This window comes from Akebia trifoliata, chromosome 4 (assembly GCF_017979445.1).
Source record: "Akebia trifoliata isolate Shusen 1 chromosome 4, ASM1797944v1, whole genome shotgun sequence".
Taxonomy (NCBI): Eukaryota; Viridiplantae; Streptophyta; class Magnoliopsida; order Ranunculales; family Lardizabalaceae; genus Akebia; species Akebia trifoliata.
The window spans coordinates 4022019-4035287 of record NC_141378.1 but is presented as its reverse complement, the minus strand read 5'-3'; the positions used below and the strand labels follow the sequence as shown (position 1 = coordinate 4035287).

The 13269-nt window shown below is 33.0% G+C and overlaps 1 protein-coding gene across 2 annotated transcripts; it reads right to left on the bottom strand.

The window, feature by feature from the left end:
- Nucleotides 1–3906: 3906 nt before the first annotated feature.
- LOC147403087 (uncharacterized) lies at nucleotides 3907–9622 on the bottom strand. Of its 2 annotated transcripts, none has more exons than XM_086438541.1 (7): nucleotides 9448–9622; nucleotides 9152–9293; nucleotides 9015–9047; nucleotides 7992–8128; nucleotides 7634–7708; nucleotides 6481–6600; nucleotides 3907–5413 (listed from the first exon to the last, which is right to left on the bottom strand). In XM_086438541.1, exons 4-7 carry the CDS (start codon nucleotides 8052–8054, stop codon nucleotides 5276–5278), a joined length of 396 nt encoding a protein of 131 aa, XP_086294667.1. In that variant the 5' UTR covers nucleotides 8055–8128; nucleotides 9015–9047; nucleotides 9152–9293; nucleotides 9448–9622; the 3' UTR covers nucleotides 3907–5275. The 2 variants fall into 2 exon arrangements, with proteins under 2 accessions (XP_086294667.1, XP_086294668.1); XM_086438542.1 differs by lacking the exon at nucleotides 3907–5413 and adding an exon at nucleotides 6064–6277 and having other exon boundaries at nucleotides 9448–9618.
- Nucleotides 9623–13269: the final 3647 nt, after the last annotated feature.

Below are 13269 nucleotides of genomic sequence, written 5' to 3'. Positions count from 1 at the left end.
CTCACTAATACATAAATTTTGAAAATTCTTGTGGGGGCAAGTGCCCCCACTCTAAATCCGCCCTTGACATCAATGGGTTTGTGTCGCATGTATCTGAATAAATGCAAACAACTAGCTCTTATTAGAATAAAATTTATGGTCTGACTTTTTACTCAAAGATCTCATAGGATCCAGGATCAAACATTTACATCATACCACATGTATTAAGGCGATCCTCACAAGTCACACAGTGGAAAGCCCTCTGTGATCAACAAGGAAAATATTTGTAAGCAAAAAAAAAAAAAAAAAATCCTTGTTTTACAAAGAAAAAATTATATTAAAAACAATAATTTTTAAAAAGTAATAAATCAATGGTCTGACAGTCAATTTTCGAAAATCGATGATTAAATTTTAACCCACTACCCAAAATACCTTTTACCCATTGAAATCCAACGATCAAATAATCGATTTTCAACTTAACAAAATACCCTTTACCCATTAAAACTCGAAAGTCAAACTGTTGATTTTCCTAAGTAAATATATATAAAATAAAGCTATTTGCATTAGAGAGGACACTTGGAGAAGTAGGTACGATCCATACATTGTGCGATCTACTTATGTTACGTATTGAAGATGATCATTTATTTGTCAAAACATTGTAGATTGGATCCTTTATATCTTCCATGTAAAATCTTAAAAATTATTAATAAATATGTATTATTTATTTTCTTAATCAACATAACTTTAAAACTTAGTAACACCATGATAGATAGATTCCAAATTGTTATAACAAGAGTGAATATTCTTCTATAATTATAGATGAGATGCCTTTATGGTCCAAATCAACTTTTATACATTTCTTATTTGGGCCCACTTCCTTACATCTTGCTTACTTCATTAAATTAGAAATCAGTTCCGATTTGGTAACCTACAAACCAGAAGTAGACCCCTACAAACTCTAAAGTTGGCCCACTTGATTTATTTCAACTTAGTTTTATATTTCTGTGAAAACGACCCTTCTCTAGATCAAATAACAAAGATTGTAATCGATTGGACAAAAATATAATATAATTCATCTTTAAAGAACGGGACATATGGCGCACAGTACGTGGAATAGAGAAATGGCCCAACATAAATAATGGATCCGGAAAATTAATGTAAGAGGCAGTGACCTAACATAAATAAAGTATTGGAAAGTTATTTTACATATATAAAATAAAATATTAAAGGAAAACGACTTCCTACTGGCTTTGGTTTGTCTACTTCAATTTCCATCAATCATTTTTAACCCCTCACGGTTATAATGGGACAATTTTCTACTTTTCCTTTTTATTCTACTTTTGTAAAGATTACAGTTTTCTTACAAGAAAATTTAATAGAGAAAATTATTAGAGAGGTAATATATTATTTTTTAATTATTGAAAAAAAAAAATCTAAGATTTTATCAAAAAATAATAATAAATCGAGGGTCGACAATCGATTTTCAAGAATCAATTTTTGACTCATCGATTTTCAACTTATTTTAACCCACTGTCCAAAATACCTTTTACCTTTGAAATTCATAGTCAAATCAAGGATCTAACATTGCAAATAACTTTATAAATAATTAAAAGAAAGGTAGAGCAATTACCCAAGTTGGCTTCTACTTCTGCGAGTGTCAATTGAAATGCCAAGAACAATGATCGAATCAATATTGAAAAATATAAATAGATCATGATGATCACCAACAATGAGCAACATATTAGAGGGATGAAACATGAAAGGGAACCCTCAAAGAAGAGTGAGGAGGTTTATATACAAGTTTGCCATCACATTTGTTCAAATGTAGAGGAAATAAAGATATTTTACTTATTTGCAAAAGATTTGGATAGTGATAATATCCAATTCTGTTGGACACAAAAAACATCCAGCATCAATAATTCCATGCTTTGGATGCCAATTATCTTTTTTAAAAAATTAAATTTTTTTTTTTGTTTTAAGATCACCTCCATGGGTAAGCGGTAGTTTCATGCTCAAGTGTCAATATCTTGTAGGCGTCGGATGATTTAGGCGTCCAACTAGCTATAATCATAGAAAAATTTGAAAGATTTTTTTAGGTTGCCAAATCTTTCTATTAATAACTCCCTAGGTTCAAACAAGTACATTAATAAGCTTCCTTTTTTGTTGAATTGATTCTATGGGTAACATGGTTTTTAAAATCTGGTATTTCATCTCATCTTATCCACCATAAATACCGAGTTGAATCATCCAAGGTATCTCATCTTTTTCAAATTGATTTAATTTAATTTAAATTTTTTTTTAAGTACCCAATGGCCCTGATGTAGGATTTTCTTTTTAAATAATCCCAAAATTTTAAAATTAATAAACTAACCAATGGGCCCCAATAATCCAATTAGTGAAGTCTTTTCAACTGAGTGACCCTTTACCCTAAGAAAAGTTATGAACCATCACAAATACCCTTTCTCACCCCTTCTATCTTACCCAAGGTTTTAAATAACGATCGAGATTCGTAGTGTGGATTTGCGATGATGAATGATAACTGGAGAATAGCATAATAAATTTGAAGATTGTTAAATAGCTTTCGGTTAATTCCAAATAATTTTTTTGTAGTGAGGAATGGTGAATGGAGAAGAATATACTCATAATTCCAAAGATTTAGAAGTAACTTTTGACTCTTTCTTTTTTATTAGAATCGAGTTGACTTCTTAGAGCACTCACTAATCCTTGGGGCATGTGTAGATCGTGATTCGAACTAAAGACGACTGTTTCGAAGATGTGGTCTTAACCATCTCATTAACCCTTGCGGGTTAACAAGTGTTTATTTTATCATTATTATTTATGCATTTTGCATATTTCGTGAGAACTTATAAATGGAAAATTTCTTGTGTTACGAATTTGTGAGTTTGTTGCTTTAAACGAATATGCCATTCTCCATCGCTAATAATTGGAATGAATCACAATCACCATTGAAAAACTCGGGTAAGGTAAAAGAGGTGAGAAATGAGTTATTTCAATTCTTAGTGAGAACATGTAAATAATCCTTGGCTTTGGGGTCCGTCCTTTAAAAAACTCATAATTAATGCAATATCAGATTCGGTTCATTTTAATGTAAAAAATGGCTCTATGCTTCTGTGAGATCTAATTGATATTCGCAATTAGCTTTCATTCTTGTCTCGAGTACTATGTAGGATGCATTTTAATTAATAAGGTGTACATTGATAATCATGATAATGACAAGATCAAGATACGATTATGTAAGACTAATACAAAATTATATTATACCATCGATGTCCCTAATTCCAGATTGTTCGATGATCTTGTGAGTTTGGTTTGAACAAATCAATGGTTTGTACTTTGGACCCATCTTGAGAGGACTGTCAAGGGAAGGGATAGTGATTCAATTCCTACAATAATTATAAAAATTCTACAATATTGAAATATTTGTAGGCAAAAAAGGTCGCAAGAGTCAAGACTAGCTACTTAGTTCTAAAATTCCCAACGATAGAGTGCATAATAACTTTCTTTGGAGAAGGTACCATGATCCTTTTTGACATATTATTAGTACATTACATACATCTCCAGTTTAAACTTCCGCAATCAAACTTTTTTTTTATTCGATGAATTTCAACTTTTACAGGGTTGGGATTGAACTTGTGGAGGGAACAACGACTCCATGTTTGTTAATTGAAATGCTAGGAACAGCAATGCATCATAAACAAGAAAACAATAACAGATGGAGATTGTAGAATATACAAGCCTTAATCTCACAAAACATGATCATACAATTAAATTTATAGAGCTTCTATTGTCACACTGACTTTTGCTTATGCCACCCCAAGATGTGTGCTAATTCTTTGATGATTTCCACGTGAATTGGAGTGACGTCAGGTGTGAAAATGGTTAAATCAACATTTCAATATTTTTGAAAAGTCTTGTTGTTCCTAACTACAGAAATCTATTCATTCAAAACAAGTAAAACACTTACTCATGTTGAAACCTCGAATGCTTCAATAAATATACCATTAAACATCAAGTAGTGTGTGTAATGCTATGTCTTATTAGTTTATTTTACAAACAATGCTGGGCCACATGTCATTAAATACAAGATAATTGTCCCCTTACAAAGCAAAACCTCTTTGCGTATCATATATCCACATGTGTCATCGAAAAGAGAATTACAAGGTCACAACTTACAAATGTATTTTATACATTTGGATTCGGGTTCTTCCGTGGTGTTGTCCTGATGGGAAACCTGTGGATCTATCTGGAAAAGAAACAATAGTTAGATTACTGTTAACTATATTAAGGTTAAGTTCTGTTATTTATCATTTGTTTGTTTGGTTTTACTTGTAATGTTCGATTTCCATGCATGCCATTGAAGCCCGTGGGAAGGGAAAATGGGATCCAACATGTAAAGGACCATATCCATCTATTACAAAAAGTAATTGATTTCTTATAGGATAATTTTACATCAATTTTCTTATGTATGAAGGATAGGAAACTTCAAAACGATTATTCAAACATCCATTTTACAACATAGCACACATAAAGTACCTATGTATTTTTTTAAACAATGGGTACAGTTTTATGGCAAAACCAGCGAAACCTTTGAGCTAGGACTATATATTGGATCAATACTATGATCCAATCTTGTTTTAGAAAATTAAATAGGAGTACTATTGTTATTTTATAATCCCAAATATTTGGGATAAGGCTTTCATGACGATAGTTATTTTATAATTAGAAAATAGTTATTAGGCGTAAAGTGTTAATACGTGATTTTTCAAGTCCGATGTCAAATCCCAGGGCTCAAGAGCGCGCTTTGACAAGGGAAATTGGGGTACAATGGGGACAAAGGAAATTTCCATTGTGTACAAACTAGGTTTTTACGTCTCACATTAGTCATTCCATTTAATCTCTGCATGCGGACAAGATTTCCTATATCTAGCAATGCATACATCGAAAAACTAACAAGATTTACGTCATTTGACGACATCCACATATTAGAGATGAGATTGTTTCACTGTTTTGAAAAATGATTACAACCCTAACTTACATAATTGTAGGCTTCTCAATCTGAAATCTATCGTTTCACGATCAAGTCTTAACTTTTTACTATGAGCATTAGCATAAAGATTTGGGAAGCTAAAAAGCGCACTTCAATGAAGGACATGACACCCAATCGTCACTCTTATTCACACGGTTCGGTGTTCTCCCGAGACCTTAATGCAAGACACCCAACAATTTCCCACCTCAAATTACAAGGGATCATGAAAATAACAAGTTATAAATCCCATTAATCTTTTTTTATTTCAAATCCTGCTCCAATCCCACGGTCTCTTATAAATGCCATGAATGACCCTTGAATAGGTACAACTGTAGAACAATAATGAGAGGTAGCTAACCAACTTCTCTTACTCATTCCACAAATGACCTGCGGATAGAAAGAATCGAAGAACAATAGATTGCGTGGCTATTAGCAACTTGATCGATCTAAAGAAGGACCTAACCATAATATTTCGTAGAAGACAGACAGAAAGGACCATGCACCCATTAAATCAAACAGAACCAAGGGGTACAAAGTAACTAACTCTTGAAACATCTCAAGTCAAAACCAAACAAATCAACCATCTCAAGAGAGACTCAACAAAAACTACCTGAGGCACGAGGGAGTAACATAAAAACAGCTAGGTGTACATCTCAGTGTGAGGCGTGAAAGAGGCGTACATCCAAAAAATTTAGTTTGCTTCCTTTCTTCCTCTCTTCGTCTTTTTTATTTTGTTTTTACTGGCATACATTGGAACATCTAGAAATACTACAAAATAATAATGCATACATAAAAAGCTGTTGAATTTATTTGGTTTGTACATTTTTTTTTAGTATTTAGTATTATGCATATGAAGTTATTGAAAAATCATAGTTAAGTGTATTTCCGACGAGGGCTTGTGGATGAACTGTTCCATTGTGTATAGTTTGGCATAGTGTATAAATGACGCGTATGTAATCATATTCACGTCGCAATAGCCATTCCCAGACTTTTAGTACATACATGCAACATATTCACAGTTGATGGATTCAAATACATGAAACAAAAGAGTTCCTGTGGTTTAAATTTCAAAGATCGTTCGATCATAACAGAAATTTACAGAACAAGATAGCTGAAAGCAATGGTGTAGGACCTGTGACCTAAGCATTAATTGGGTTTTGAAGAGATGTCTGTCCCATCTCAATCCTCCATTTTGCTTTTGGATTTTTTCTTCCGCTTGGGTTTTTCGTTATTATTATCCATGTGGGAAACCTGTGGATCAATCCAGGAAGAAAAAAAAAAAACACTTAGATTACTGTCCAATATGAAGAAACTTAGTTTCTCAAGCTTCTAAGTTGCAGATTACAAGAAAACCTTGGGGTGACTGGTGAATCTCTATGTGTTTATGGAGTTTTTATCCACAAGAGGATATGAAGAAAGCTTGGAGCCTATTATTTATTTATTTATTAACTTACAATGTGTGATTTCCATTCAATTTGGGCTTCCTTGCCATTAAAACCTGGGGGCTGATGTTGATCTTGGACATGACTGAATATGTGTACAAGTACAGAAGCATCGAGAGCTGCATATTCCATCTGCACATAAGTTACACTTTAGTTCGGTTTTTTGACTCATTGAGACAGACATGAAAAACGGAAATTATTTTTTTTTAAAAACAACAACAGCAATTCTTATTCAAACAGAAAAGGTTAAAATATTGGGATATTTTGTTGCTAGGCAAGTAAGGGTGGTTAGTAGCCAACGTGAAGGTCGTGGGATCAACACTCCACATGCCTCTGCCAACTTAGCTAAGTTGGCAGCTTCATTATTGGGAATTTATTAGGCATACATCTTAACCTGAAAGGTTATCCTTTAGATTTACTTTAAAATAAAATAAAAAAGACCAAAAAAATGAATTTCTTCTTTATAGAAATGCATTAAATTTTCATAACATTTTAAAGTTACAGTAACGCACTAATTCATAACTCTGGAGTCTGGATTTATAAGTGTTTATTTTTCACTTGAAATAAGAAAAATGTCTTTTTCTAAATCATTATTTCACTTCTACATAACAGAACTTAACGAAACATAAGGTACCAAAATAAAGGGAACTTCTCCTAACAACATACCAGAAGACAGTCCTAAACATGATTGGATTCACACTGACAGATCCCACCTAGGATATCTACAACATAAAAAAATCAACCTGAAAAGATGAGACTAATCACCTATTCTACTGATATTTTTAGAACTTGCCCTGTTGGAAGGACACATTAAGTGATGGATTCCAGAACTTGCATGTGACCCCTGCATGGGTGTAAATCTTTAATAGACCAACTTATGGTATACCTACTCAACACCCCAGGATATCTTCACTACACTCTATCCACTACATACATAGGCATGTACATACGTATGGATATAAAAAAGCAAACATTTCAACGGTATGGGTGTGTGCATAAATACATGTGCATGATTGCAAATGCATACATGTAGAAGGTCTGAAAGCATTCACAAGTTGTTGTTATAGTTAAAATCTTAGCAGTTTGAACTATAAAATTTTCATAAATAGCAACAAAATTCTCTAAGCATTCAAGCAAATTACAGAAAAGGGAAAAGGGTACAAACTTGACTTGGAGTCAAAGGCCGTTGCTCCCAATTGCTGTTCCGTATCGTCTTGTTCAAACTAGCACCCAGTATTTTCTAGTACAATAACAACCACAAAAATTATCCTCATGGCTTGATATGAACTGCTAAACTGATGGTAAAAATCGAAAACATCTACTTAAATCACTTGTCCAAAGAAGAAATATTGTTGTATGTTTCTTCCTCAAAAAGCCAAAACTTACGTGATGTTTTTTCATCACTGATCCAAGTAAGTAGATAAAATAAAAGAAAATCACAAATGATTGCCATAATAAAATAATAAACTAGGATTTAGGTGTGCTTGAGGGATGGTAGTAGGAGAATAGACATCTAAGATTACCTTGGCAAGCCCAAAGAGACCACCTCTACGTTCTTTGAACACATTTTGAATGTCAAGTAGCATTTCATAGCATTTGAAACACTCCAACTCTCCATAAGAATGAGACAGCTGCTTTAAATCACATTGGAAATTATAGCCTACAAGATGTAGCAACCACAGAGAAGTCATTATTTAGTCGATTGTTACTACATCTTTGACAACAGGAGAAACCTTGGGGGTCTAATACAATCACGGGAAAATCCGATTTGCAATGGTAGGATTGCACATGAGTTTTGCTAGGAAAGTAATTTTACTCTCTTGACAAGAAAATATTTTCCAAAAACTCCCAAGGAAAATGATTTTCTCATCTTATCTCCTGATGTTAATCTCTTAAGATTACCCCCACCCCCTAAAATAAAAAACAAATCTCTTTTTGACAATTTCCAAGGTACAAGCAAAACACTGGAATTTACTTTTCCCATGAATTCTTTTTCTCCAAAATCATACAAACCCTGGGTGTTCTTGAGAAATCTCCTAGACCCACCATTTGACGGATTCCACCTAAGAAAAAAAGCTACAACTCTGAGTAGCCTGCTTCCATTGCCAAATACACCTATATTTGGTGCAGAAATGAATTAGGTCATTCCACGCTCACCGTGGAAATTTATATATATTAATCACATAAAATTTTGTAGGAAGTACTATCCCCAACCAAATTGACATTATTAACTGTTGTTTGTCATGAAGGTGTCATTTTCTATGAATGATTCAAAGCGGATTGTTATCTAAATTTTTTATGTTTGCTCGTTTCAGATACAAATATCTGTGACACTCATTTCTTGAAGTCGTAGACAGGAATCAAATAATTAATTTTGATAACCATGTATTTAGTAGGAAAGAAGAGCAACAGATTCTATAAGAATAGGTGATCATTCCTGATAATACAAGAGTTATAATGGAACCAAAATGCAACAAAGCTTCCAGCGTCAAACAAGAAAGATAGTGTGCCCATAACAATAGAAAATATCTAAAACTACTTCTTACCAGGTATTCAGCAAGTTGAAGATCCTTGTGAGTCTGCAATTTAGAGAATATTTCTATTAACAGTCGATGATGATAGGAAAATCACAAGAGCGTCAAGAATCCAAAAGAATAAAAGATGAAGTGAAAAGAACATAAACCTTTGTAGGGATAAAGAGATGATGATGAGTTCCCAAGCAATGGTTGCTGTAGGTTTATCTGATGGCTTTGTTGATTTCGTTCCCCATTTCTTTCTTCTACTTCTTCTTCTTCTTTCCTTCGAAAGATCTTCAATTGCCTTTACTGAAACATTTTTAATCGACAATTTTTTTTTTTTTTTTATATTTATGAATCGAAATTTTGGTTTAATTAATCTAGAACAACAAGTCAACAATATCACATCGATCTAACATTGCAAATAAATCTAGAAAAAATAAAAGAAAGGGAGAGCAATTACCCAAGTTGGCTTCTGCTTTTCCGAGTGTCAATCGAAATGCCAAGAACAACGATCGAATCAACATTGAAAAATATAAACAGATCATGATGATCACGAACAATAAGCAACATATTAGAGGGATGAAAGGGCACCTTCAAAGATGAGTGAGGAAGGTTTATATACAAGTTTGCCATAAGATTTGTTCAAATCTAGAGGAAATAAAGATACTTTACTTATTGTCTTATTTGCAAAAGATTTGGATAGTGATAATATCCAATACTGTTTGTTGGACACAAAAAATATCCACCATTAATAATTCCATGCTTTGGATGACAATTATCTTTATAAAAAAATTAAAAATAATTTTGTTTTAAGATCCCCTCCATGAGTAAGCAGTAGTTTCATGCTCAAGTGTCAATATCTTATAGGCGTCGGATGCTTTAGGCATCCAACTAGTTATGACCATAGAAAAATTAGAAAGATTTTTTAGATTGTCAAATCTTTTCTATTAATAACTTCCTTTTTGGTTGAATTGATTCTATGGGTAAGATGGTTTTTAAAATCTGGTATTTCATCTCACCTTATCCACCATAAATACCGAGTTGAATCATCCAAGTCATCTCATTTTGGACGAGTCAAATGGTTTAAATTGATTTAAATTACTCAATGGCCCATGATGTAGGATTTTCTTTCTAAATAACCACCATTTTTTAAATAAATAAAAATATAACCCAATGGACCCTGATAACAAATTAGTAAAGTTTTTTCAACTGAATGTCCTTTTTCCCGAGTTTTTAAACAATGATTGAGATTTGTAGAACAGATTTGTGACGAGGAATGATAAATGGAGAATGGCATAATAATTTTGAAGATTTTTAAGTAACTTTCGATTCATTCTAACAATTTGTAGTGAGGAATGATGGATGGAGAAGGATATACACATAATTTCAAATATTTAGAAGAAACTTTTAATACGAGTGTCCTTTCTTTTTTTATTGGAGCCGAGTTGGCATCTTCCTTGGGGTACATGCACACCGTCATTCGGATTAAAGACAACAGCTTCCTAAGATGTGGTCTTGATCATCTCATCAACACTTGCGGATTAACAAATGTCAATTTTATCATTGTTATTTATGCATTTTGTGTATTTTATGAAAACTTATCGATGAGAAATTTTGCTCTGTTGCTAATAGTTTGAATGAACTACAATCACCATTGAAAAACTTAGGTAGGGTAGAAGAGATGAGAAATGAGTTATTTCAACTCTTAGTGAGAACATGTAAATAGTCCTTGACTTTGGGGTTTGTCCCTTAAAAAACTCATAAATTATAGCTTCATCCCTCTTGATAATATCAGATTCGGTTCATTTTAATGTAAAAAATGGCTATATGCCTCTATGGGATCAAATTAATATTCACAATTACCTTTCTTTATTGTTAAAAGTACTATGTAGTATGCATTTTAATTAATAAGGTGTACATTGATAATCATGATAATGACAAGATCAAGATAGGATTATGTAAGACTAATATGAAATTATATTATACCATCGATGTCCTTAATTCCAGATTTGTTGGATGATTTTGTGAGTTTGGTTTGAACCAATCAATGGTTTGTACTTTGGACCTAGAGAGGAAAGTCAAGGGAAGGGATGGTGATTCAACTCCTACAATAATTATAAAAATTGGACGAGGGGCTGTTTAAGCATGAGTCTATGACCCTTTTACATAGCTCCTTCAAATAAAAATATAAGCTTTCTTCAATAAAAAATCAAGGCAAATATTATAAATTTGTGGTATAAAAGGTCACAAGAGTCAAGACTATTTAGTTCTAAAATTCCCAACTTAAGAGTACATAACTTTCTTTGGAGAAGGTATCATTGTTCTTTTCGACACATTATTAGTACATAACATACATCTCTAGTTTGAACTTTTGCAATCAAACTTTTTTTGCTTCAATGAATTTCAACTTTTAGAGGGTTGGGGTTGAACTCGTGGAGGGAACAATGACTCCAAGCTTTTGCTTCGTGTTGGTTAATTGAAAGTACAAATGCATTGCAACCAAGAAAACAATAACAAATGGAGATCATAGAATACACAAGCCTCAATCTCACAAAACATGATAGTACAATTAAATTTATAGAGCTTCTATCGTCACACCAACTTTTGCTTATGCCATCTCAAGATGTGTGTTAATTCTTTGGTGATTTACATATGAATTGGGGTGACATCAGGGGCGAAAATGGTTAAATCAACATTTCAATATTTTTGAAAGATTTTGTAGTTCCTAACTACGGAAATCTATTCATTCAAAATAAGTAAAACATTTATTCATGTTGAAATCTCGAATGCTTCAATAAATATATCATTAAATATTAAGTAGTGCGTGTAATACTATGAGTCTTATTAGTTTATATTACATATAATATTGGGGCACCATGCCTTAAATACAAGAAAATTGTCCCTTTACAAAGCAAAACTTCCTTGTGTATCATATATCCACATGTTTCATTGAAAAGAGAATTAAAACATGTCACAACTTACAAATGTATGTTATATATTTGACGAAAATAAGCATCCACACTAAATCCACTATTATTATTTTTTACATCTTTTTATCTCTGGGATTATGTATGTTTCTCGTGCCATCACTTTCCTACCTGCAACTTGTGTAAATTGACATAAAACTTATCCTCACTTCTTCATTCTATACTTGTTAAAAGGATTGAAAGTAGAACACCTTTCTTTCTCTTTGCTTGTAAAGATTATGCATCCTCACTTCCTCCAAGGTGATGACTTCTTATTTGATGGAAAGCTTAAAACAAAAAAGCAATAATATAAAGGACTTCTTCCTTTGTTCTATTACATTGGTCCAATGCCACCATGTGAAGCCATCTCTATGTTTGAAGCTAACCAACTTTAGGTCTTGTTTACTTGCCATTGCACCCACTCTTAGGCACCCAATTTTCTCTATGAATGTTTGATCCCGCCCTTTACTGGTCCCATAGACCAAAAGTTGGCTTGATTGGTGATTATCCATGGTTGAGTGAGCCCAAAAATTGGGCCATTTGGTCTGTAAAAAAGACTAGGAGACCCAACTCTAGGAAGTATAGGGTTAAAAAAGAAAATTGAAAAATAGGCTTTATCAAACTACAATGTAATGAATTATTAACACTTATAATAATATTGTTGTCAACATATACAAGCAGAATCATAGAGTAGGATCTATAATATGGAACAAATGTAGAAGTATCAACATGACTGGATATGAAGTCAAGGGATATAAGATAGGCATCGAGATGATGAAATCATGTGTGACCACCACCCTTTTGATAACCAAGTATCTCGTAGAAAGTAGACCATGCTCATATCTAAACTTTGTCCAATCCATACACCATGAACTTGTCCAAGGCTTAGTCTTAGGACACGTGACCAACACATCACATGCACTACGTAAGTGAGGGAGTGCCCTCACGGGTGATCCATGTGGAATTAACACTCATATTGAATATCAAACTCATGATTCAAAGGGATTAATCGCTCATCAATAAAGTTCAGTGGTTGATGCATATGTATACTTCTTCGTATAGAGAATTGTGGAGAAATGTATTTTTGACATCCAATTGTTTCATGTGCCATCATTTGGATACAACAAAGTGATAAGGGAATTGCTGTAGATTCACTATAGACCTAGAACTCTCATGGGAACGCCTTGCTCCAAAAGGAATTAAACTCCGAGTCCTATTTTTGAACAAGACAAGAAATACAATTACTTGTAGAAAGTTGGTTACGCTATCATAATATTGGACAGGTAAGTACCGTACTGGTCTAGGGATCGTCATTC

Coding starts and splice junctions, on each gene's coding strand:
- LOC147403087 (XM_086438541.1), bottom strand. CDS start 8,054: ATGCTACTTGACATTCAAAATGTGTTCAAAGAACGTAGAGGTGGTCTC. Junction 7,709..7,991: donor GTCTCTTTGGGCTTGCCAAG/GTAATCTTAGAT, acceptor TTATTGTACTAG/AAAATACTGGGTGCTAGTTT. Junction 5,414..6,480: donor TTGAATGGAAATCACACATT/GTAAGTTAATAA, acceptor TTCTATCCGCAG/GTCATTTGTGGAATGAGTAA.